Below are 22,066 nucleotides of genomic sequence, written 5' to 3'. Positions count from 1 at the left end.
GCAGGGAGGATAAGACAGAGCAGCTTGTGGACACCAGACATGAGGTGGACCAGCTGGTGCTGGAACTGCAGAAAGTTAAGCAGGAGGTGAGTTGGGGGCCTGAGCCTGTGTGTCCTGGGGGTGGCAGGGCTGGAGTGTCCAATAACGGGGCCTGGAGGGTCAGGAGCACAACAGCAGCGCTTTTAAGCCACCCAAGAGCCACTTGTCCTGAGCACGGCTATGGGGATGACCCTGTTTCTTAGTGACAGCAGGTGGAGATCCCATGTGGTGGCGTGCACATGGAGGCCCCCGGCCACCAGGAGCTGGCTTGTCCTGGGCCATCATGGAGACACCATGCAGGAGGGAATTGGCCTTTCTGCCCTCCCTAGAGGATGCCCTAAGCTAGGTTCTCCTGCCTTTGTCCACTTTCCAGAACATCCAGCTAGCAGCAGACGCCCGGTCTGCTCGTGCCTATCGAGACGAGCTGGATTCCCTGCGGGAGAAGGCAAACCGTGTGGAGAGGCTGGAGCTGGAGCTGACCCGCTGCAAGGAGAAACTGCATGACGTGGACTTCTACAAGGCCCGCATGGAGGTAGGCGGCCTTGCTGCGAGGCCCCTAGACGGGGCTGCTGGAAATTCCTCAGAAGCAGATTCAGACTGACTTGTCCTTGGGGGCTTGGGGAAGCGGAGCCACAGCTGTCTCAGCAGATGCTTCCCTGGCACCTCAGCCTGCCTGGGCTTCCCAGGGCCCCCGTCTTGCTCCTCTTCATCTCCCCGTCAGTAGGGGAGGGGAAGGAGTGTCATTGATTGATGTAAGGCAGTGATTCCTTTCAGGGTTTCTCCTGCCCCCACCTCATGGCATTATGATCACCTTCTATCCGTGTGCATCTTTTAAAAGACTTCTTGCAATTTCTGTGGCTAATTTGCTAGGACTATTTCCTCATCTGTGAGAATAACAGGCAACTGGGCGCAGGCGGCTCATGCCTATAATCCCAGCACTTTGGGAGACCAAGGTGGGAGGATCGCTTGAGGCCAGGAGTTCGAGATCAGCCTGGGCAACATAGCAAGACTCTGTCTCTACAAAAAATAAAAAAATTTATCCAGGCATAGTGGCACGTGCCTGTAGTCCCAGCTACTCAGGAGGCTGAGGCAAGAGGATTGCTTGAACCTGGGTTGTCGAGGCTGCAGTGAGCTATGATTGCACTGCTGCACTCCAGCCTAGGTGGCGGAGAGGAACCCTGTCCCTGAAAATAGGAATACTGTTATGGCTCTGTGAGGTTTCAAAGATGGTGTTGGGCAAGCCCAATAGTAAGTCATCAGCCGGTGGAGGCTACTCGAACCGTCTTTATTTTAAGTCTTATCAAGGTTCTGGGAAGAATGCAGCTGAAAGGGTCAAGGCTACATGGAGACCCAGACCCAAGTGAGGTGTCTGATGCTTTGACCACTCACCCTGACAACCTCATGTCAGGAGCAGCTTCCGGGACCCTCTTTTCTGAGGATTTAGGAATTTTTCCCATTGCCTATTCCGGGGGGGCTGGAAGTGGTTAGAAAACATGAGCTGAGTGAAATCAGAATACTGGCACACATCGAGTGGACTTGTTCAAGGCTAAGAAATAAGCCCGATGTCCCTCCTACCAGCCAGAAGGCTGCTTAGGCCACCGAAGGCAGAGCGCCGCATTGTCTTCTCCCTGCCATGGAGCTGTCGGGCTTGCCGGGAAAGGCTGTCGGCCCAGGATTTCCATGTGCTCTGTGCTGCAACCGGGCCCTGGAGGCACTGGGGCTGGGCGAGGTGGGTTGGCGAGGCTATGGCAAGGGCCTGTCTGTTCCTCAGACCCACTCAGGGAGTGTCCCCTGAGGAATGTGAGCCACACGCTAAAGCTCCTTGCCCCCTGCTGAGAAGGCATCCTAGAGGCTGTGCAAAGCCCGCCCAGGCCTGGGCGAGGGGTGGAGAGGGTAGACCGTTTCTCAGCTTTGTCTTGGAGATGGGCCACTGGCTCTGTGGGTTATGAGAGGCCCAAATCCCCGGCACATGTGGGCTCCGGGACATGGGCAGCTTCTGACGGCTGCATCACTGACTGGAAATGCCCTGGGTGGGAGGACTGGGCACTGTCATGCACAAACCACCACCTCAGCAGCTCCTCCTGCACATGGGGGACCTCGTGCAGCCCCAGAGTGAGGTCATGGATGGAACGTGACTCCCACATCTCACCCCGTACCCTGATTTGCGGAGGAGGGTGGGTTTGGGGATCCGGTCTCTGTTTGTTCCCGGCCTTGTGGGAGCATCCTCGCTCAGTCACGCAGACGCGTCTGCCCAGCACCTGCCTGCATGGTAACCGAGCCCTGCACCAGGAGCAGAGGATCTAGAAACGCACAGGCTCTGCCCTCTGCATCAGGGAGTTCTTGGCGTTTGAGAGAGGTTTCCATAGTCTCCAGTGTCATGCCTCTGTGAAATGACAGAAGTATTTTTCACATTAACGACTTTCATAGTGGAAAATTACCATGAGATTTATAATGCCTTAGATTTCGTATTCATTTTATTAATCACAAGAGAAAGAGCAATAGTGTCTTATCTGCATGAGACATTTACTCAGGGATAGGTAGTGACACACACGTAGGTTTGCAGACACAGAGCCATCGACGCAGGTGATGAACTGGGCATGGTCGATTGAGTCCAGGCCACTGTTGAGAGGAGTGAGTTGTACTACCTTCGGATGCCCATGGTGTCAGGACTCAGATAAGTGGTGGAGGACACCTGTCCTTGGATTGGAATAGTTACAACACCCTAGCAAACCATCTTCAGTCCTCATAGGATGCTTAGAACAATTTAGGATTCCCTCCCTTGTTCCTCTTCTAGACTTGAAACCTTTCTCTTTGTGAGTGATTTTGCCTTTTTCATGCAGTGACATTAATTGAGCAGCATGGAGATAGTCATGGAAGAAACAGCTGAACCTACAGGGCTTAGCTTCTGGGGAGGGGAGCAGGCAGGCAGCACATGGTTAGGACGCAGCACCGTCAGTGCTGTGCTGGGGGTCACGGAGGGGAGGGCGCCTCATCCAAACATGGGCTGGGGCCAGGGAAGGCCTTTGCTGGGAGGGTGCTGTTGAAAGTGAGGCCTGAAATAGCTAGGAGTTAACCAAGCAGGGAGAGCCAGGCAGAGGGAGGAGCAAAGGCCTGGAAGCCCGAGAAAGCAGCATGCAGGAGAGAAACCCGAAGTCAGGGCCACAAGGTCCTGGTGTGTCCGGGTGGACGGTGAGGGGTGAGGCTGGAGGGGCTCTCAGGGCCCAGCCATGGAAGGTGTGCAGCATGCCCATCAAGCATTTTCACGAGGCGGGTGGTGTGGGGTGTTTCAGAACATTTAAGCACTTAGGCTGCGTGGCCCCAAGTCTGCCCGATGCATGAGCCCTGCTTTCCACCACTGCTTCCCCGAGTCCCACCGGACAAGGAAGCCTGGCCCAGGAGTTTGGTTTGTGTCTTCATGGGGCGAGTTCTCAGCATGTAGGGCAGTTCTGGCCCCTGGGAGGTGTTGGAGAGATGCTCGTTGAGTGAATCGTATCTGGAGCTGGCTTTGGGCAGTGCTGCATTTGCAGAGCTGGTGGCTGCTGTACTGCATTGGAGCCCCCACCTTCTCAGATACCTGCAGAAGCTGAATATGGGAGCACAGACCTCCCGGGGCGGGCCTCCCACCTCAGCACTCAGGTGTATGTTGGACTCAACTTGGAATGCAGCTCAGAGGCCTGGAGCTGAGCTGCTTTGAGGTGGGAGCCAGGTACCATCTGAGCCCTGCTGGGGTTGAGGTGAACCCTTGCCCCCAGTGGCAGATGCCTGGGCCAGTCACTCCCTCCAGTGCTGAGTGGGCTTCATGTCAAGGCCCGGCGCTACCTTAATGCATAGGTGACTTTGATGGGCCCGTGTTGCTTTTAAGAAATAAGTGTGTGCCCAGCTTTACATGAAAATCCAGGTTTTTCAGGGTGTAGCGATGCACATTTCCAGGGGATTTGCCCTGAGAGTCCTTAAGAACAGTTCCTATGCAGTTCAAAGCAGACAGCACCATGAAGAAATGCATCGGTGGCCCAGTGGCCCATGCCTATAATCTCAACACTTTCGGAGGACAAGGCAGGCAGATCTCTTGAGCCCACAAGTTCGAGACCAACCTGGGCAACATGGTGAAACCCCATCTCTACAAGAAAATGCCAGAAATATCAGCCGGCTCTGGTGGCAGGCAGCTGTGGTCCCAACTCTTGGGAGTCTGAGGTGGGAGGATTGCTTGAGCCCTGGAGGAGGCTGAGGTTGTGGTAAGCCGAGATCTGCACTCCAGCCTGGGCGACAGAATGAGACCCCCTCTCAAAAACAAGAAATGCATCTGTGAATTGAGGTTGACCCACAGGTGGTAAAACCTTAGATTAGAAAAGACCCAAGTACGAGGTATGTTTATCCAGAAAATAAACATGAAGTGGTTAGAGAGAAGGATAGATGGATGGATATGTGATAAAGCACAGATAGCAAAACTTGTAATTGTAGAATCTAGGCGGTGTGTGTATGGGTGTGTGTGACACAATTATTTTGACCTTTCAGGAAATTTTATATTTTTTTGTAATAAAATGTTAGTGTTAGAAGAGATATTCCAAGTAAAAGGTCAGTGGGACAACAGGCACTTTGCCTAAGCTCACACTTGGTCAACCACATCCATTGTGAAACAGTTAAAAATATTGATCAGTTTAAAGCTGTGAAGCAGTTTCCCATAAGTCTCAGCTCTTCATTTCTCAGTTTCTCAAGATGTGGTCTGTGTCTGTCTGTATCAGGATCAGCTGAGGGTTTGTGTTTAAAATGCAGATTCCTGGGCCCCCCCCTAGACCCCAGGGAGTAAGGGCAGGCCCTAGAAATCTGCATTTTACAGGCCCTCTCCCAGGCCATCTTGTCCCCCTTAAAAAAATAACCTTACTTTAAAAAAATTAATGTGTACATTATAGGAAACTGAAAAAGACAAGCAAAGAACAAAGTCCTCCAGAATCACAAGCAGTTTACAGTTTGCCGTGTCCTTCTGTGTCCTGTGTGTGCACACAGCCTCGTTTTACATGTTTGAGAGCATGCAGTATATGTCATGCTTTTTCACACATCATGAATATTTACCAATTTGAAATCCCAAAGCTGTATGAGTATTTTGATAACCAAGAATACACTACACCACAACTCAATCTGTTAGGAAAAAATGTAATCCTGCCTTTCTTTGGACATAAATGTCACAGACGACAAAAATGGCAACAGGCTTCTAGATAAAAGTATTGGCAGAGTTAATGTTAAAATACTATATTCCCTTAAGGCTCAGTTTAAAATAAGACATAAAGCAACAGAGTACACTAAGTATATGTTTGGAAGAGAATTCATTAGCAGATCTATACCGTTAAAATATTAGCAAGAAGGTATGTTTCCATTGAATTCCTTAATGTATGCCTATAGTACAGCCAAAAGAGATGCACACACGTCAGTGGCTGTCATCCAAATGGAAATATGAACACATCTGCGTGTGTCTGTCCCTTTATACTTCCTGGATTCCTCCCAAGCTGGAGGAATACGGTTGCAGACGAACAGAGTGCTTTTTTCCCCCCTGAGGCTCTTCACTCCTGGATTCCCTCCGGAAAGGCAGGGTTTGCAGAGCCAAGGGTCAGTCTGTGGGCAGCGTGTGGCCAGAGGCTTTTTGTGTGGACCTTGAGCCCCAGCAGGCAGGACTCTGTCTTACTTGACTGCGTATACAGAGAGCCTGGCACACACGAGGCACTTGGTAATCACGCCACCCTTTGCTCTGCAGTTAAAAGGCTTGCAGTCTGGGGAGGAGGGAACGGGAGGAATCATGAGTTTTTCGATTCCTCGGGACTGGAGACAGGGCTGTTAGGTGAGATAGGCAGGAGAGCAGAGAGGTTATTGGATTTGTGCCAGCTCGAATTGGTGCAGCACTTGCAGGTACAGTGGGAGAGACTGGTGGCCGGGTCCGCCCAGACAGGCTGCCCCGTCTAACCCGGAAAGCACATCGGTGTGCATCACCGAAGGGAGAGTGCGTCCTGCCATGTGGGAGGACGAGATAAAGGACCCAGGCTTCGGGGCAAGGGCAGATTAATTTTGGTTACAAAAACATGGAACACAAATGTACATGGTTTGTTTTCAAAAGTCTGGCAGCTATTTTTTACTCCTAGCCTAGCTTACATAAGAGGTGAAACAACTAAATGAACAGCAGAGTAAGTGTCCCTCGGTCCAGGAGGAAGCGTGTGGGCAGGCGTGGGGTGTCCCTGACTTCCCTTTGTAAATAGTAGTTCTTCTGCTCGGTGCTGTCTATGGCATGGGGGTTGCCCTCAGGGCTGCGTGGGAGAAGGACGCATATTTTTAAAATTGCATCCCATATTTTAAAATTGGCTGCAATTTTTCCCATATTTTAAAACTGGCTGCAAGTTTCTACTGCAGGCAAAGGGCAGATGCATAGATGCTGTGTGCATCCTGAGCGGAGTGGATGTAACCTCTCTCTGCTTCTGTGTGATTTACGGCTCTCTAGGCAGCACGGGCTCCCAAATAGCCCGAGGGGCAGAGACCTAGCTGGGCAGAGTCTACACCCAGGGGCAGAGACCTAGCTGGGTGCAGTCTACATCCAGGAGCAGAGACCTACCTGGACACAGTCCATACCCAGGGGCAGAAACCTACCTGGGCACAGTCTATACCCAGGGGCAGAGACCTAGCTGGGCATAGTCTAGATCCAGCTCGCCAGGTGTTAAGCAAGTCTTGTCCCCATCTGTCAAAGTGGGGGGTGCTCTGGGGCATGTCTGAGACCTTGGCATCCTGTGATACAGGAGCATGTTTGCAATGGGCTTATCCTGGGGTGCACCTCTCCATGGGGAGCCTCCCTGACAGGGAGCTGCCCCAGAGGAGGTGGGGACCCTGGAATAGATCTCTGCAGTGAGGGGTCAGCCAGAGGGACAGAAAGGGTTGTTGGCCAGCACCAACCAGTGAGGAGCTAGGCTAATGATCATTCCCAGAATGTATGTGTGTGTCTTTCTCTCCTCTCTCTTGCACGTGCACACACACGTGTGCACATCCTCCCCCCGCCATGGTGACCAGGAATGGGGTGGGGCGGGAGCTCTGCTGTGGCCTGGTCTGCCTTGCCCACGAGGCCTGGAGATAGGGCCCCAGCTCTCCTGCCCTCCTCCAGCCTCCTCTGGCCCCACACAGCATCTCCTGCAGCTCTCAGAGGTCTCAGTCATCTTCGGGAGGAAAAGGTGCTTGGGACATGTTTGTTGATTTGGGTCCAGTGTCTTGAGGCCCCTGAGGCTCTCCCATCTTTTACTTAAAACAGACCTTTCCACTTTCCTCCACTCTCTCCAGCTGCCTCTCCCTGGGCTCAAAGGCAGACCTGTGTGAAAGCAGTGTCATCTGTGGGCCCATTTCCCCCAGTCTCTGGGGCCACCTGCCGTGCCTGCACCCCCCACCACTTACCAAAGCCACTCTTGCCAGTGAAGAGTGCTCCTGACATGGACATATCCGGCAAGCACTCCTCGGCCCCAGCTCCTCCTACCACTTCCTGCCTGAGCTTCCACTCTCCCCACTCCTGGACTCACCCTCCCCTCGCAGGCCCACCCCTCAGTACCAGGGCCCTCATCCACCCCTCGGCCTTTGCTCCTCTGGGCTTTCTCCAGGGATGGCTCACCTGCCCCGCCCACTTCTCTTAGCCCATACACATAGACCCTTGAGTGCCAGATCTTAATCTTTGGCTGAGGCTCTGTCTTGTGCTCCAGGCCTCAGTGTACCCGGGTCGTCCAGAGACGTCTCAAGGCCAGTGTGTTCAGAGTCATTGTCTTTCCCTCCACACCTGCCTGTCCTGTCTCTGGTCTGGAGTCACATCCACTCGGGTGCTCAAGCCAGAGCATAGGGCGACCTTGGTTCTTTGTCTTCCTGCCCACCCCCCGCGTCCCACGCCCAGGTGCCCCTCCTGTTTATAAGCCTGTTTCTCACCTCCCAGCATCTCCCTGTCCGGAGGCGGGTGTTGAAGAGGGCGCCTCAGCCTCACTGGCATCCTTGCTCATGTTACTCCAGAGTTTGCCCATGGAGTGCCCTCCCTAACAGTCTGGACTGGCCAGTCTGCCTCCGTCTGTCCTGCTGCAGAGGCCTTTGCAGCCGCTCTCCATGGCTCCTGGGTAAAATCCACACTGTACCCTCGTCTGCCACTCGCCTCCTTCAGCGCCCCCAGGACTCCTGGTGCTTTTGCACAAGTGCTTCCTTGGCCCAGCCCCGCTCTCTCCTCCCAGCTCGCTCCTCAGACTCCAGGGCCAGGTCAGGGATGGGGCGCTGATCTGTGCAGCCTGCGTCTCCCAGCCTCCTGCTCCAGGCACCTTGAAACCCCTCCTGACTGCAGGCGGTGCTTGTCACGTGGCACTGTCCTGTCTGCTTCCCAGCCAGAGTGGGAGCTCTTTGAAGACAGGGTCTGTGCCTTATTGACCCCTGGTCCTCTGTGCCCCATGCGCCTTCTGGCTCAGAGGTCAGCAGATGGCAGTCCCTGGGCAAACCCGGCCCCCGTGAGTTTTTATGGACACAGTTGTGTTGGAGCACAGCTAATGCCCATTTGTTGTCTCTTTTTGTGCTCCCTCTGTGGAGCTGAGTAATTGTGACAGAGACTTAAAACCTGCAGAGCTGAAAACATCACCTGACTGGGCCTGCACAGTCTCAGGGGCTGGCCCAAATGAGGTGCACAATTGGGTCTTTCAGTGAGTGGTAACTAGACTGTGTGTCTGTGGAGGTTTCCCTGCCTGCTAGGAATGGTGTCAGGTCCTAACTGTGTCCGTGCACTGAAGCCTTATGGTGGCTCTGCAGGTTTAGCAGTCACGTTCGTTCCTTCCCTCTTTTCAGATGAGGAAACTGATGATTGATTAATTAATAACATGGCAGTTGCTAAGCAGGGGGACCTGGGATGGGAATGACTGTCTGCCTCCAAGACCTTGATGCTTGCCTGTGAATGAACGTGAGCTTCAGCCTTCACAGGAAGGAGGAAGTAAAGGGGGTGTGGGGAGTGCTGAAAGTGGGGTACTCTCAGGAGGGGTGAAGGGCTGCCACTATCCGAGGCCGTGGAGGCCTGAGGAAGGGCCCCAGCCTCCAGCAGCTCACATTAGAGCTGACACATCACGTCATAATCAGGGAATGTCAAGATTCAGGGTACTTACTAAGGACACCTTGAACGCAGGGAGGTCTTCTGTTCCCACCTGGGACTTTGTGTCTTTTGTGTCTCCCTCATTCCTTAATAACTGCTGAGGAGTTGTGATGAGGTTCAGCACACTGAACCGGGCGTTGGACAGGACAGACCTGACGTTTGGTTTAAGGTTTAAGTCCCCCATGCTCCTCAAAGCGGGCGAAGTTTGAAAACAGGCAGGTGAAGTTCAAGGGATGTCCACGAAGCTGGATGAGCAGGTAGAGTTCAGAGCGGGGGTGATGTTTCCTGGGTGGGTAGGAGGTCTGCCCACCCTGAGTCAGCTGACCCAGACCCTCCCCACTGAGGATGCCCTGGGCTGGCCTCCTGCTGCTATGGCCTCCTTTAGGGAACTGTACGGCATCGTGGTCGCTACCGAGCTCCCTGGTCGGGGACAGCTCGTTTCTTTGATTCTGTACCCGCTCTGGTGCTGTGTGCTCCTCAGGGGTCAGGAGGCACCCTAGAAGCCAGTTTTTGCTGTTAACATGCTAGGTGCTCCACGGCGAGTGCTGGGGGTGCTCTGTTGGTGAGAGTTGGTGGTGATGGCAGCTGGCAAGTTTGTAGGTCTCAGGCACTGCACATGGAGTATTTTACACGTATCATCCGAGCTCCGCATCACCCTGCCTTCAGGCCCATCCTGTAAAGGAGGAATCTGGGTTGAGAGTGTATGTAGCAGCCCTGGGAATCGGGGCCTGTTAGCTCCCATGCTTAATCACTGCCCCAAGTCGCAGTGGCGGATTAGAAGTGAGCTCTCGAGCCTCCTGGACCAGCCCTCAGGCCTAGCCTGTGACTTCATGAGTGTGGTCCCCTTAGCTGTTTGCTGGGCTGGGCCAGGCCTTTAGCCCCCCAGGTCACTGGTGGTTGGGGCCGTGGTGGGGCGTTCTGGCCTTGGACAGCTACCCAGAGGTGTGGAATCGGGCTTCCCACTCCTCCTCACCAGGTCCCCGGGGGAGCTCTGGGCTTGCTTCGGGAGCTTGGCCGCAGCTTCTTCTGGATCCGGCTTCTCATTTCAGAGGTGGTGGTGGGGTGTGCAGGGCACTCGAGATGTTTTTGTTACCTTATATATAGTGGAGGTTGAAATGGCCAGAAAACCACGGCATATTTGAGTAGCAGTTAGAAATCTTCTGTTCCATGCCATCTCCCACTCCTGGCCATCCCCATTCATTCCGGGAAGTCTCTTGAGTTCTTTAAGGTCCACCTCACATGCCGCCTTTGATTCCTCCTTGTGGCATGATTTGGCCAACTACTGTTATTGAACACTTATGCGAGGCTCACAAGAGCAAACGCACAACAGTCCCGCCCGGGGTTCCTGATCTAGGGGAGGAACAGGCCGGCCTGCTGTGGCCTCAGAGCAGACCAGGGGAACACTAGGAGCCCAGAAGCCTGACTTGGGTGGGACACAGTGAATTCTCAAGCCCTTCTCCAAGCGGATAACTCAGGCTGGGTCTTGAGGGCTAAATAGGAGTTGGTTGTGAGGGTGAAGCGGCGGCAGCCTGTGCGGTGGTTGCTTAGGGCCTGAGGGTAGTGATGCTGGGGAGTGCTGGTGGTAGACCCTGCTGGAACACTGGTCGGAAGAGTGGGGGCAAAAGCCAGAGAGAAAAGACCGGGCCTTCTTTCTGCCTTGAAGTCTGTCATTGTGCTCTGGCTCGTGTCATTAGTACAATAGGGGCCTTTCACCCACACGAGCCCCCGAGGGTGGGCTTCAGGGAGCCGAGGGCAGTGAGGAGAGCACAGGGTCTGCAGCTTGTCAGGCTCCAGCTTTGTACCTCACTAGGTTCGTGGCTTTGAGCTCATTATTTTTTCTGAGTTGGTCTTTCATCTGCAGGAAGGGACTGTCCCTGCCTCTCTCTGAGGGCCACTGGGAGTAAGGCGGTTCATGGATTGCCTGGGCCAGGGCCAGCCACATAGTAGATGTGGTCTCTGCTGGGGACAGGCAGAGAAGGGCATGCAGGTGAATCCAGAGACTTAATGGTCAAGCCCCTCGCCCCTGCCAGGCTTTGATCAAAGCTGTGTCCGCTGGCTGGAAAGTGTGTGGCTTCCCCTGCACCAGGAATCTTGGATTCTGGCCCACATAGGAAGATGAGCACATGGTGGATAAGCAGGAACTTCCCGCCTGGTTCCCAGTGTGATTCGTGAGTGGGACAAACCTTAGACAGCTCTGCCCACCGAAAGAAGCATACAGGTTCCTGGCGTGTGCCGTTTGTAACCTGCAAAGGCATTTGGGGGAAGCTCAGTTCCCCGCCAGATACCGAGCAGTGCTTGGAAAGGCCCAGGAGAAGAGAAACCAAGAAAGCCCTTAGCCTAGGAACAGTGGAGATGTGGGCCCCGGACCGACTTCTTCCCTTGTGCACATCACTGCCTGTGACAAAAGTAGATCCAGGTGGACCCCTCAACTGTGTATATTTGTGGAGTTCACATTTGTGTGGCTTGCTGTGCTGAGACTTTAACTGTCTTAAAGACCCCCATTTCCAGGAAACTGCCAATAACTTCTCTTTTCTAAGAGTGTTTGTAAGATACTCAGATTCAGAGCAGTGTATTGAATGAGAAAACTTATCTGAATAGCTGCTTTTTTTCCAGGCCCCACATCTGTAGAATGAATGTTGAATCAAGAGGTCTACTAGACTCAGACCTGGAACCCAGGATTGACTCTCGACCCCACTCCTTCCTTGTTAAGGAAATGGGCTCAGAGATCCCTTGTCCGTCCAAATGAGATGAAGAATGTCAAAGCCTTGGCACTATTCCCAGCCTATCTTGATGCATAGATTTTTTTTCTTATAGCAGAGAAAGTCCATTGTCCTTGCCCAATTAGAAAGGGTGAAGATGGGCTGGGCGCAGTGGCTCACGCCTGTAATCCCAGCACTTTGGGAGGCTGAGGCAGGTGGATCACCTGAGGTCAGGAATTCTAGACCAGCCTGGACAACATGGTGAAACCTCATCTCTACTAAAGATACAAAAATTAGCTGGGCGTGGTAGCGGGCACCTGTAATCTCAGCTACTTGGGAGGCTGAGGCAGGAGAATTGCCGAACCCAGGAGGTGGAGGTTGCAGTGAGCTGAGATCGCGCCACTGCACCCCAGCCTGGGCAACAGAGTGAGATTCTGTCTCGAAAAAAAAAAAGTGAAGATGATAAAAACAAAAAGTGGAGAAAAAACTTCCTGCCTCGGACTTCCCTCTGGATTGTTTGCTTGGGTCCAGATGCCTGAAAGAGCTTTGGTTTTAGAATTCTGTCCTAATGACCCAGGTGCCTTTATCTGATGGTTCTCATGTATGTTTTTGCTAACCAGGAGCTGAGAGAAGATAATATCATTTTAATTGAAACCAAGGCCATGCTGGAGGAGCAGCTGACTGCTGCTCGGGCCCGGGGCGATAAAGTCCATGAACTGGAAAAGGAGAACCTGCAGCTGAAATCAAAGCTTCACGACCTGGAATTGGTACTGCAGGCTGTGTTGTTACTGCACTGAAAACAGATTGGGGTCGGGCACAGTGGCTCATGCCTGTAATCCCAGGACTTTGGGAGGCTAAGGTGGGAGGATCCCTTGAGCCCAGGAGTTCTAGCCCTGGCAACCTAGTGAGACCCCATCTCTACAAAAATTAAAAAATTGGGCATGGTGGTGTGAGCCTGTAGTCGCATCTACTTGGGGAGACTGAGGCGGGAGGGTTGCTTGAGGCTGGGAGGTTGAGGTTGCAGTGAGCCATGATCACACCACTGCATTCCAGCCTGGGTGACAGAGCAAGACCCTGTCTCAGGAAAAAAAAAAAAAAAAAAAAAGAAAAGAAAACAGATTGGGGCAGGTTCAGGTTTATGCCGTGCCCTTCTCTGATAGTTCAGCTACTGGGTTTGTTGCTGCTCCCGCCGCTGCTGCTCCTACCGCTACCACCAATGACTTGTTGACTGCGGGGAGTCGCTTGCTAAAATCAGCAGGCTTGAGTGGGTGCCACTTAACACCCACAGACAGAGAGCACTTGACTTCTGTATTGCTTTTCTGTAGGAATGAGTGTGCGTGTGTGTCTTTTGCAAGAAGGGTCTCTGCTGTTGATGGTGTGGGGTGAGCTGTGATCTGTTAGCCTCTTCACAACTTTAGAGGCCTTAACAGCTTTAGGGCTTCGCTAGAGCCACGAAGCTGCCCATCGCTGCACACTTGCTTTAAAGCCCTGTGCAATACGCCACTTTCTTCAGACAGCATTCAGTTAGGGACCTCGGGTCTCTCTTCATAACCTAGGTAGCCAGGTCAGCGTGCCTTTGAGTGGCTTTATCTCTCATAGCAGGGCCCTGTGTTGGGACGTTTCTGTGCAGCTCTGTTTATTTGGAAGTGAGCCAGTAGTACATCTTCATCCACAGCACATGATGGTAGCTGTACAGGGGCTGAGGCTTGTCCAGAGGGCTCCCCAGCTGTGCAGCCTCACTTCTTGCCTCTTCTTACCCCAGGACCGGGACACAGATAAGAAACGAATTGAGGAGCTGCTGGAAGAAAACATGGTCCTTGAGATTGCACAGAAGCAGAGCATGAACGAATCTGCCCACCTTGGCTGGGAGCTGGAGCAGCTGTCCAAGAACGCAGACTTGTCAGACGGTAGGTAGTGCCTGGTGCCAAGGAGCCAGCCTGGCCGTCGCCGCCGCTGCCTCCAGGGAGCTGAGCCCTGGGCTCTGGAGCTGCCATGTTAGCCCATCCATTAATCCCAGGCAAACACGATTTCCTTCAAGCGCCACTTGGAACTGTTTCATTACAGTTCTCCCCGGGGAAGACACGAGGGGTCTGGCAGCCTTGATGTCAGGACGCAAAACACAAATTAAGTGTTGCTAGGTTTCCCAATTCCCATATGGACATTCCCAAGAGCTTTCAGATTATAGTGCACTGACACCCAGAGGCTCTCTTAGGCCATCTGTGGATGGCTGAAAGCCCTGGATGGCGGGAGTCATCACCAGTGGGCATGAATCCCTGCTATAAATGTACCCTGGGCGTTATTTCCTCCATTCATTTGCATAATTGGGCAAGATGGAGGCAGCCTGTTTTCTCTCTCCTGGGTGTGGGGGTTGCTGAGTGGCTGTTACCCCTGAGACCCAGTTTCTCAGCAGCGCCTCTGCCGGGCCTCTCCCTTTCCCTCTTCCCTCCTGGACTTGCTCTGCTGCCCACTGCCCTGCGCGCCCCGAGAGGAGGTGTCGGTCATGGGAAGCGTGGGCGGGGCCACACTCAGCCCCGCTCGCAGGAAGCCTCAGCCCCGGCAAACAATGAGCCAGTTCCTGCGTTTGAAAATAGCACACGCTCACCGTTCCGGTGCACGTGATAGTGCAAGTTCATAGTTACTTAGACTTTCCAGGGTGTGATGGGGCTTTTGGCTTGTTTAGGGGGTGGCTTTAAAACATTCTGATAGACATCTAAGCATGCTGGAAAGGTTGGAAACAGGTGAATATTTTTTGTATTTGGGGGTTTCTATCAGTTCCGAACCTAAAATCAGTTTCACTGTGAATCTGTGTGAGAAGTTCGCTGTCTGTGCTTTGGTATCTGTGCGTAGCGCTGGGGCCTGAGGGCTGTACGAGGGGGATCCCCCCAAATCCCTCCCTTCTGGAAGTCCAAGTTGAGGGTGCCCCCTGGTGGAGCAGAGAGGTGGTACAAGCAGCCTAGGATGGTCTCCCTCAACGAAGTATTTGTTAGAGACCATGGTGGCTGGTAGGGTGAGAAGGCCTCACCGATTTACACTATTTTGTATAGTATGTGAGCTCTTCCAGGTTAATACCATGATTTATTCTTAGTCTTGTCAACTCCTAGTGCCTAGCTAGGAGCTGACATCATTCTAGTGTTTGCTAGAATGATGGCATCGTGCAAGCGAAGCCTGAGTGTGTGGGGCGGTGGCTTTGAGAGACAGAAACACCTGGCATAAAGCCTTGGTTCCTCCACTGGTTTGCTAGGTGACCTAGGGCAAGTACTTAACCTTTTAAAACTTTAGTTTCCTTACCTGCAAAATGGGGGTAATGAACCTGCCTCACAGGATGGCTGTGAGGATGAGTGAGAAGACAGCGGAGCATGAACCCCGACTCTGGCCCTTGGTGTGTTCCGTAGAAGGCAGCTCTTCTTGTCTGTCTTACTAAGACATACCCAGTTGCTCTGGTTGCTGGGGGTGCTGATGAGATTTGCACTAGTAAGGAAACACTGGGCCGGGCACAGTGGCTCATGCCTGTAATCCCAGCACTTTGGGAGATTAAGGCAGGCAGATCACTTGAGGTCAGGAGTTCGAGACCAGCCTGGCCAACATGGAGAAACCCCGCCTCTACTAAAAGTACAAAAATGAGCCAGGCATGGTGGTGCGTGCCTGTAATCCCAGCTACTCAGAAGACTGAGGCAGGAGAATCGCTCGAACCTGAGAGGTGGAGGTTGCAGCGAGCCAAGATCACACCACTGCACTCCAGCCTGGGTAAGAGAGTGAGACTCTGTCTCAAAAAAAAAAAAAAAAGAGAAACACCTGCGTTTTAGTAGTAAACCATTGTGTCATTTTAATAGTCTTCGAGGCACTGACTTTAATGGAAGAGGAAATGAAACATCGACTCCATTGTTTAACTCATAGAACCTTAAAAATTATTCTCTGTGGTCAGTTTGGGAAGGTGAAAAGGGGTGGTGGTTATGGTTGCAGAAAAGTGTGCTTGTACCTAATGCCACAGATCTAAACACTTTAAAATGGCTGAAGTGGTACTTTTTACATGTATTTTTCTATAATTTTAAAAATGGGTCCCCCCCCCCATGAATTCTGCAGAGGCACTGTCCAGATGACCACAGGTTTTGAAATAATGGAGTCTTATTTGAGGCTCGGTGTCGAAGTTAGGTTAGTTTCATTTACAGCTTAGTTGGGACAGAGCCCTCCAAGCGTCTTTGTGGAGTGTGTGTGTGTTTATGTGTGTGTCAGCGCTGGGCTGGGGCCAGGGACACACCGTCGCCTCTACTGCTCGCCTGTTGTTGCTTTGGGTCTTTGGGGCGTTCTGGCCTGTTGGGTGGTCCGTGTCGTTATCCTTGGTAGAAGATGGAAACTCAGAGGGAAACAAGACGCTGTTCAGTCTTTATGATCACCCGGGAGATCTGAACACACACATTTCCAGATTTATGTGTTTGCTGTGAAAGCCATCACCCCCCTGTACCCACAGCCCCCGGGGTGAAGAGGTGGGGGGAGGAATAGCTGTATTAGCAACAGTGTGGAAAGGACGTGGCACTCAGTTGGGTAAATGAGGGGTGGAAGAACCTGGCTCCCTTCTTAAGAGGGCTTTTGCATACCCCTTTTTTCCCTTCCTGAAACAGCCCCATGACTTACCTAAAATCGTGCACCTGCTTGTAGCAGGAAGGGCCAGGAACTCCCATTCCTGACTCGAGACTGTTCCCTTCTCCATTTGCATCTGAGCTGTTTAAAAGCAGAGTAGATAGTCTGCCTTTTACTATTTTTAGCTTATTTTTCATCTCACTTAGAATTTTGAAAGCGATTTGCATACACTATCACAGTTTTCTTCAACATAATTGTGAAGTCACAGAAAGAAATCTCTGCATAGCATCTCATCCAGGCTGACAAGTGCCCGGCACGTGTTCCAGTGTAGCTTTCTACCACCCGTGGCCGACGGGAGTGGTCAGTTACATGTTCCTGCCTACTGAGCAGCCGCAGTGTCCACTATGCTCTTGGGGGCATGGAATACATCACCTATGTACCATCTCTGTTAGCTTCTAAAATCCTTGATTGGACAGTTAGGTAGCAGCCTGATGGCCAAATGTTTCCCATAAGTGACACAGCCCTTGCAGTGGCTCCTGGACCTTCCACCTTCTTGAGCCCTGGATTGCTGCCCTGACAGACCCCAGCAAAGCCTAAAGAGGAACCCTCGGGCACTGGGAGTGGAGGGGCCGGAGGGAGGGTCCCTGGCTGACCTGTGGGAGCTCCTCCCAGGCCCCTTAGACCCTGGACTCTGGGACTGATGACCATCTCAGAGCTTGGGGCAGAGAGTGGAAGTGGAGGCCCACAGAACGCTGGGCTCTGACTGGACTTTGTCTTCAGCCTCCAGGAAGTCGTTTGTGTTTGAGCTGAACGAATGTGCGTCCAGCCGCATCCTGAAGCTGGAGAAGGAGAACCAGAGCCTCCAGAGCACCATCCAGGGGCTGCGGGATGCGTCCCTGGTGCTGGAGGAGAGCGGCCTCAAGTGCGGGGAGCTGGAGAAGGAAAACCACCAGCTCAGCAAGAAGGTACCTCAGCCTCCTTAGGTCAGCGGGGAGGCACAGAGCCCTCGGGCACCCTCCCACCCTCCCCAGTGCTTGTCTGGAGCACACGCACAGACACGGAGCGGCCGGGTAGAGCATGCAGGTGTCAGGGAGTGGGCAGAATCCTGGCGTAGTCACCACTGATTATAATGGGAACGGGAGTGAGGACTGGGGAGAGCCAGAGAGAGTGTGGCCCTGTCCTTGCTCCGCTGCCATTAGAGGATGACCTGGACATGTGACTTTCTTGTGCCTCGTTGTCTTCATCTGTGAAATGGGGTTGATGGGGTGCCTGCCTGTGAAAAGAAAACTCCCGTGTTCTCTGCTGTGCCACTGCTCCCAGTACCTCACTGCCTATACCAGCAGTGTGGGTTTTCTCCACACCAAGCAATTCCCAAGTTCTCGGGGGACAGCAGCTGGGTATCCTACAGTGTGACTCAATTCTGACACTACAGACCCCGCAGCCTAAGGGCTCAGTCCCACCAGCCTGCCTCTCACTTCAGGTGCCAATCCAAGTCGGGATTGTCACCTGTGCTTCTGACCGGCTGGCTGTAGATCAGAGGTTCCCACCGCCCCCTTCGAGGGCTCCACTATTGCCTAGATGGCTTAGTAGTCCTTGTTTATTACGAAGTATACAGTGCACAGGCGGAACAGATACACAGGGCGGTGGCTGCGGGGAGTGGTGCGACCCTACCCTGCCCTCTGCGGGTGCCCCTCCAGCACCTCCACATGTTCACCAGCCTGGACACTCTTTGACTTAGTCCTTTTGGGTTTTTATGGAGGTTTCATTATATAGGCATGGTTGATTACATCATTTGCCATTTGATTAGTTCAACCTCCAGCCCCTCTCTCCTCCCTGGAGGTAGGGGAGACCTGAAAGTTTCAACTCTAATAACATGGTTGGTTCCCTTGGCAACTAGCCCCCATCCTGAGGCTCTCCAGGAGCCCCCAGTCCTCATTTATCTTAGCATACAAGAAAGACACCTATCCCTTTGGAGATTCCAAGGATTTTCGAAACTTGTGCCAGGAAATTTAGCAACAACCAAACACATGTTTCTTTCTTCCTTTTTTTTTTTTTTTTTTTTTTTTTTTTGAGGCTGAGTTTTGTTCTTGTTTCCCAGGCCGGAGTGCAATGGCATAATCTCAGCTCACTGCAGCTCCGCTTCCCAGGTTCAGGCGATTCTTCTGCCTCAGCCTCCCGAGTAGCTGGGATTACAGGCATCCACCACCACGCCCAACTAATTTTGTATTTTTAGTAGAGACGAGGTTTTGCCATGTTGTCCAGGCTGGTCTCAAACTCCTGACCTCAGGTGACCTACTTACGTCGGCTTCCCAAAGTGCTGGGATTATAGGCGTGAGCCACTGTGCCTGGCCCCAAACACACATTTCTTATGCTGGGTGTTGTGGGGATTAGAGGAGGTAGCGTGTGTGATGGATTCGGCACATAGTAAGCGCTCAGTAAAAAGAGAGTAGTGCACTGTTATAAACTTTGCAATAGGGACCCAGGGAGACGAAGCAGTAAGGTACCAAATACCGGATGTTGAGTTGTTGACTACAGTGATAATGAACATCCTTGGGGCTGCAAAGCCTAGGTATGAATGTATGAGGCCTCTGATGGAACACCTTAGGGTCTTGCTAGTGGCAAAACAAGCAGGTCAGTGCTTTCTCCCTCCTCTGGGTTTATGGGATGGGGAGGAAGAGATAGCTGAACTGTGTTCTCTTTTAATGACAGCTGTTAGGTGTTCCTGGGATCACAGTAGAAGCCAGACATCTGGGCGAACAGATGAGGGTTTGCAAGCCAGTCTTGTTCTACAGTTAAGAGGATCCCTGTCACATGGCAGATTCCACCTCAGGTGCAGGAAGGGGCCATTGAGAGACTAGGCATTGCTGACAGGTCTTGCTCATTCCCGGTGAGAGAACCTCTCATCCACCTGCCTCACACTGGAGGTGTAGTGTGGGCTCTGAACGCACCAGCTGTCAGATTCCAGCCGTGGGAGGAGGCCGGAGTGTTCTTGCGGGCTGACTGCCATGCAGGACAGGCACATCCGGGTGTCTCCCAACCCACTGTGAGTCCTGGCAGTATCATCAACTGAGGCATCACTGTGGCAGGAGACCTGGGTCCCCTGGCTCTGCAGGGTTTTTTTGTTTTTTTTTTTTTTTTTTGACGGAGTCTCGCTCTGTTGCCCAGGCTGGAGTGCAGTGGTACCATCTCAGCTTCCTTGCTATCTCCACCTCCTGGGTTCAAGCGATTCTCCTGTCTCGGCCTCCCGAGTAGCTGGGATTACAGGCAGGTGCCACCATGCCCAACTAATTTTTGTGTTTTTAGTGGAGATGGGGTTTTGCCATGTTGGCCAGGCTGGTCTCCTGACCTCAGGTGGTCCAGCCGCCTCGGCCTCCCAGTGTGAGCCACCACGCCCAGCCACTCTGCAGGTTCATGGTCTCTGAGGCTGGGAACAGGCCCCCCACTTCTGGGAACTGGTCCCTTGAGTTCCCTCATGGCACCCCTCCTACGTGGCTGCTCACTCTTGTCCTTTTGAAGCTTTGTGTGCCTTGCGGCATTTTAGCTGCCAGGTGGTTTTTCTTCTCTTTATAGGACAACAGAAAATATCCTTGTCTCATGCCACGTCTTCCAGTGCAGGGCAGCATGGGGAAAGTGACTCGGTTTTTTGAGACAGGGTCTCGCTCTGTCATCTAGGCAGGAGTGCGATGGTGTGACCATGGCCCACTGCAGCGTCAATCTCCAGAGCTCAAGTAATCCTCCTACATCAGCCTCCTGGGTAGCTGGGACCACAGGCACATACCATCATATCCAGCTAATTATTTTTTGGAACTGGGGTCTCTTTATGTTGCCCAGGCTGGTCTCAAACTCCTAGGCTCAAGCAGTTCTTCCGCATCAGCCTCCCAAAGTGCTAGCATCACAGGTGTGAGCCACCATGGCTGGCTCAGCGTTTTGGTTTCTTAGATTCATGTGGGCCTAGCACGGGAAATGTCTTCATAAATGGCAGCCCAAGCTTGGCCATGATAAAAAGAATTGGCCTTTAGGAAGATGAGAACTCCAGTTCTGCAGGTCCTCACGACGCTGCCCTGCAAAGCCTGCAGTGTTATCTCACTGGCCTAGTGACATTCTGTGTCCCCTCCTGGCAGGTCACCAAGGTGGTGCTCAGGCATCTCTCCGCCCTGTCCTGTCTGCTGTGGCCCCTCCTCTGTATAAACAGGACCTGGCGGGAGCTCCGCCCACCCATCGAGACTCCTTATGGGATTGTCTCTCAGGCCCTACCCACTTCCTCCCTGGCCCGATGCCAGCCTCTCCTGCCATGGGCCTAGGGAGGCCCTGTCTTGGCACACACTCCCTGGTCGCGGGGGCACCGGAAGGGAGGGGCCGCCATTCGCAGGCAGAGCCGTCCTGTGTCTGAAGCCTGGAGCTCTTTCCTTCCTCTTGTCCTCAGCCTGCCCTGAGCCTGGCTGGAATCTGGCCCGACCCTGCGGGGTGGTTCTCCCTTCACCCTCTGTCCACGTCTCACTCACGGTTTTATTGGCCCCAGTGCCCAGCCCAAAGCCTGACACGTAAGGGGAGCCCTCCGGCGTTTGACAGGTGAAACCTTCAGTACCAGCAGGAGGCGGGCTGTGCTTCAGGCCTGGCAACCCTCAGCCAGCTCAGCTCATCCTGAATTTCCCTCTCCAACCTCGCCATCCAGCTGGCATTTCCTAATCAGTAAGCAAGCCCACTGGCCCTGCTGAGTCCACAGGCGGCCCTAGCGCCTACCTGGCTCTCCACCTCACCCCGAGTGTAGCCCAGGCTGCACGCTTGCTTTGGTGTGGGACCTCTGGAAACCATAGTTCCCTGAAGTTAAAACATCTTTCCTTCTAACTCAGGGTACCTCCATGGGTCTTGGAGAAGCCCCCTCCTTCCTCTGTGTCTGTAACTTTGTATCGAAGTCATAAGAGTTCATTCTTTGACTCAAGAAGGAAAAAGAATCCTTACTTTTAGAGGAAGAGGGGCAGCCCTTTGGGGACCTGTCACGAGAGGCAGGAGCAGCTCATGTAAAGACGTGCAGCCTGGGGGCTAAGGGGCAGGGTCCTGGCACCCACAATTCCTGAGAAAACACGAGACCGTCGCCCAAGCCAGGGGCTGCAGGGAGGACAGGAAACCCTCTGGAGGCCCGAAGGCCTGCAGCCAGCCCGTGTCTCAGCCCAGCAAGTTCGTCAGGGGCTTGGGCATTCTTCGGGGATGGACCTGGAGTATAGGACAAAGAACCACAGAATGAGAAAGATGAGGGGTCCAGCAGGGGTAGTAGGACCCAGGAAATCACACCTTTGACCAGAAGCAACAGCAATCAGAAATGCAAGGGTTGGCCAGGCGTGGTGGCTCACGCCTGTAACCCCAGCACTTTGGGAGGCCGAGGTGGGCGGATCACCTGAAGTCAGGAGTTCGAGACCAGCCTGGTCAACACGGTGAAACCCCATCTCTACTAAAAATATAAAAATTAGCTGGGCGTGGTGGCGGGCTCCTCTAGTCCTAGTTACTCAGGAGGCTGAGGCAGGAAAATTGCTTGAATCTGGGAGGCAGAGGTTACAGTGAGCCGAAATCATGCCATTGTACTCCAGCCTGGGCAAAACTGTCTCAAAAAAAAGCAAGGGTTGAGTCAGAATCTGCATTT

The 22,066-nt window shown here is 53.0% G+C and overlaps 1 protein-coding gene across 12 annotated transcripts in view; it reads left to right on the top strand.

Annotated features, from left to right (window-relative positions):
- CCDC88C (coiled-coil domain containing 88C) overlaps positions 1–22,066 on the top strand; it is a 149,728-nt gene that overhangs the window by 80,936 nt on the left and 46,726 nt on the right. For all 12 annotated transcript variants that reach the window (XM_045396885.2, XM_005562032.3, XM_005562035.5 and 9 more), the window contains 5 exons: positions 5–86; positions 413–571; positions 12,477–12,623; positions 13,619–13,763; positions 17,212–17,396. In XM_045396885.2, coding sequence (XP_045252820.2) covers positions 5–86; positions 413–571; positions 12,477–12,623; positions 13,619–13,763; positions 17,212–17,396 — 718 coding nt within the window. The remainder of the gene's footprint in view (positions 1–4; positions 87–412; positions 572–12,476; positions 12,624–13,618; positions 13,764–17,211; positions 17,397–22,066) is intronic.

Source organism: Macaca fascicularis, chromosome 7, assembly GCF_037993035.2.
Source record: "Macaca fascicularis isolate 582-1 chromosome 7, T2T-MFA8v1.1".
Taxonomy (NCBI): Eukaryota; Metazoa; Chordata; class Mammalia; order Primates; family Cercopithecidae; genus Macaca; species Macaca fascicularis.
Note: the sequence above shows the minus strand (reverse complement) of the source record. Positions and strands in the feature narration are given on the sequence as shown.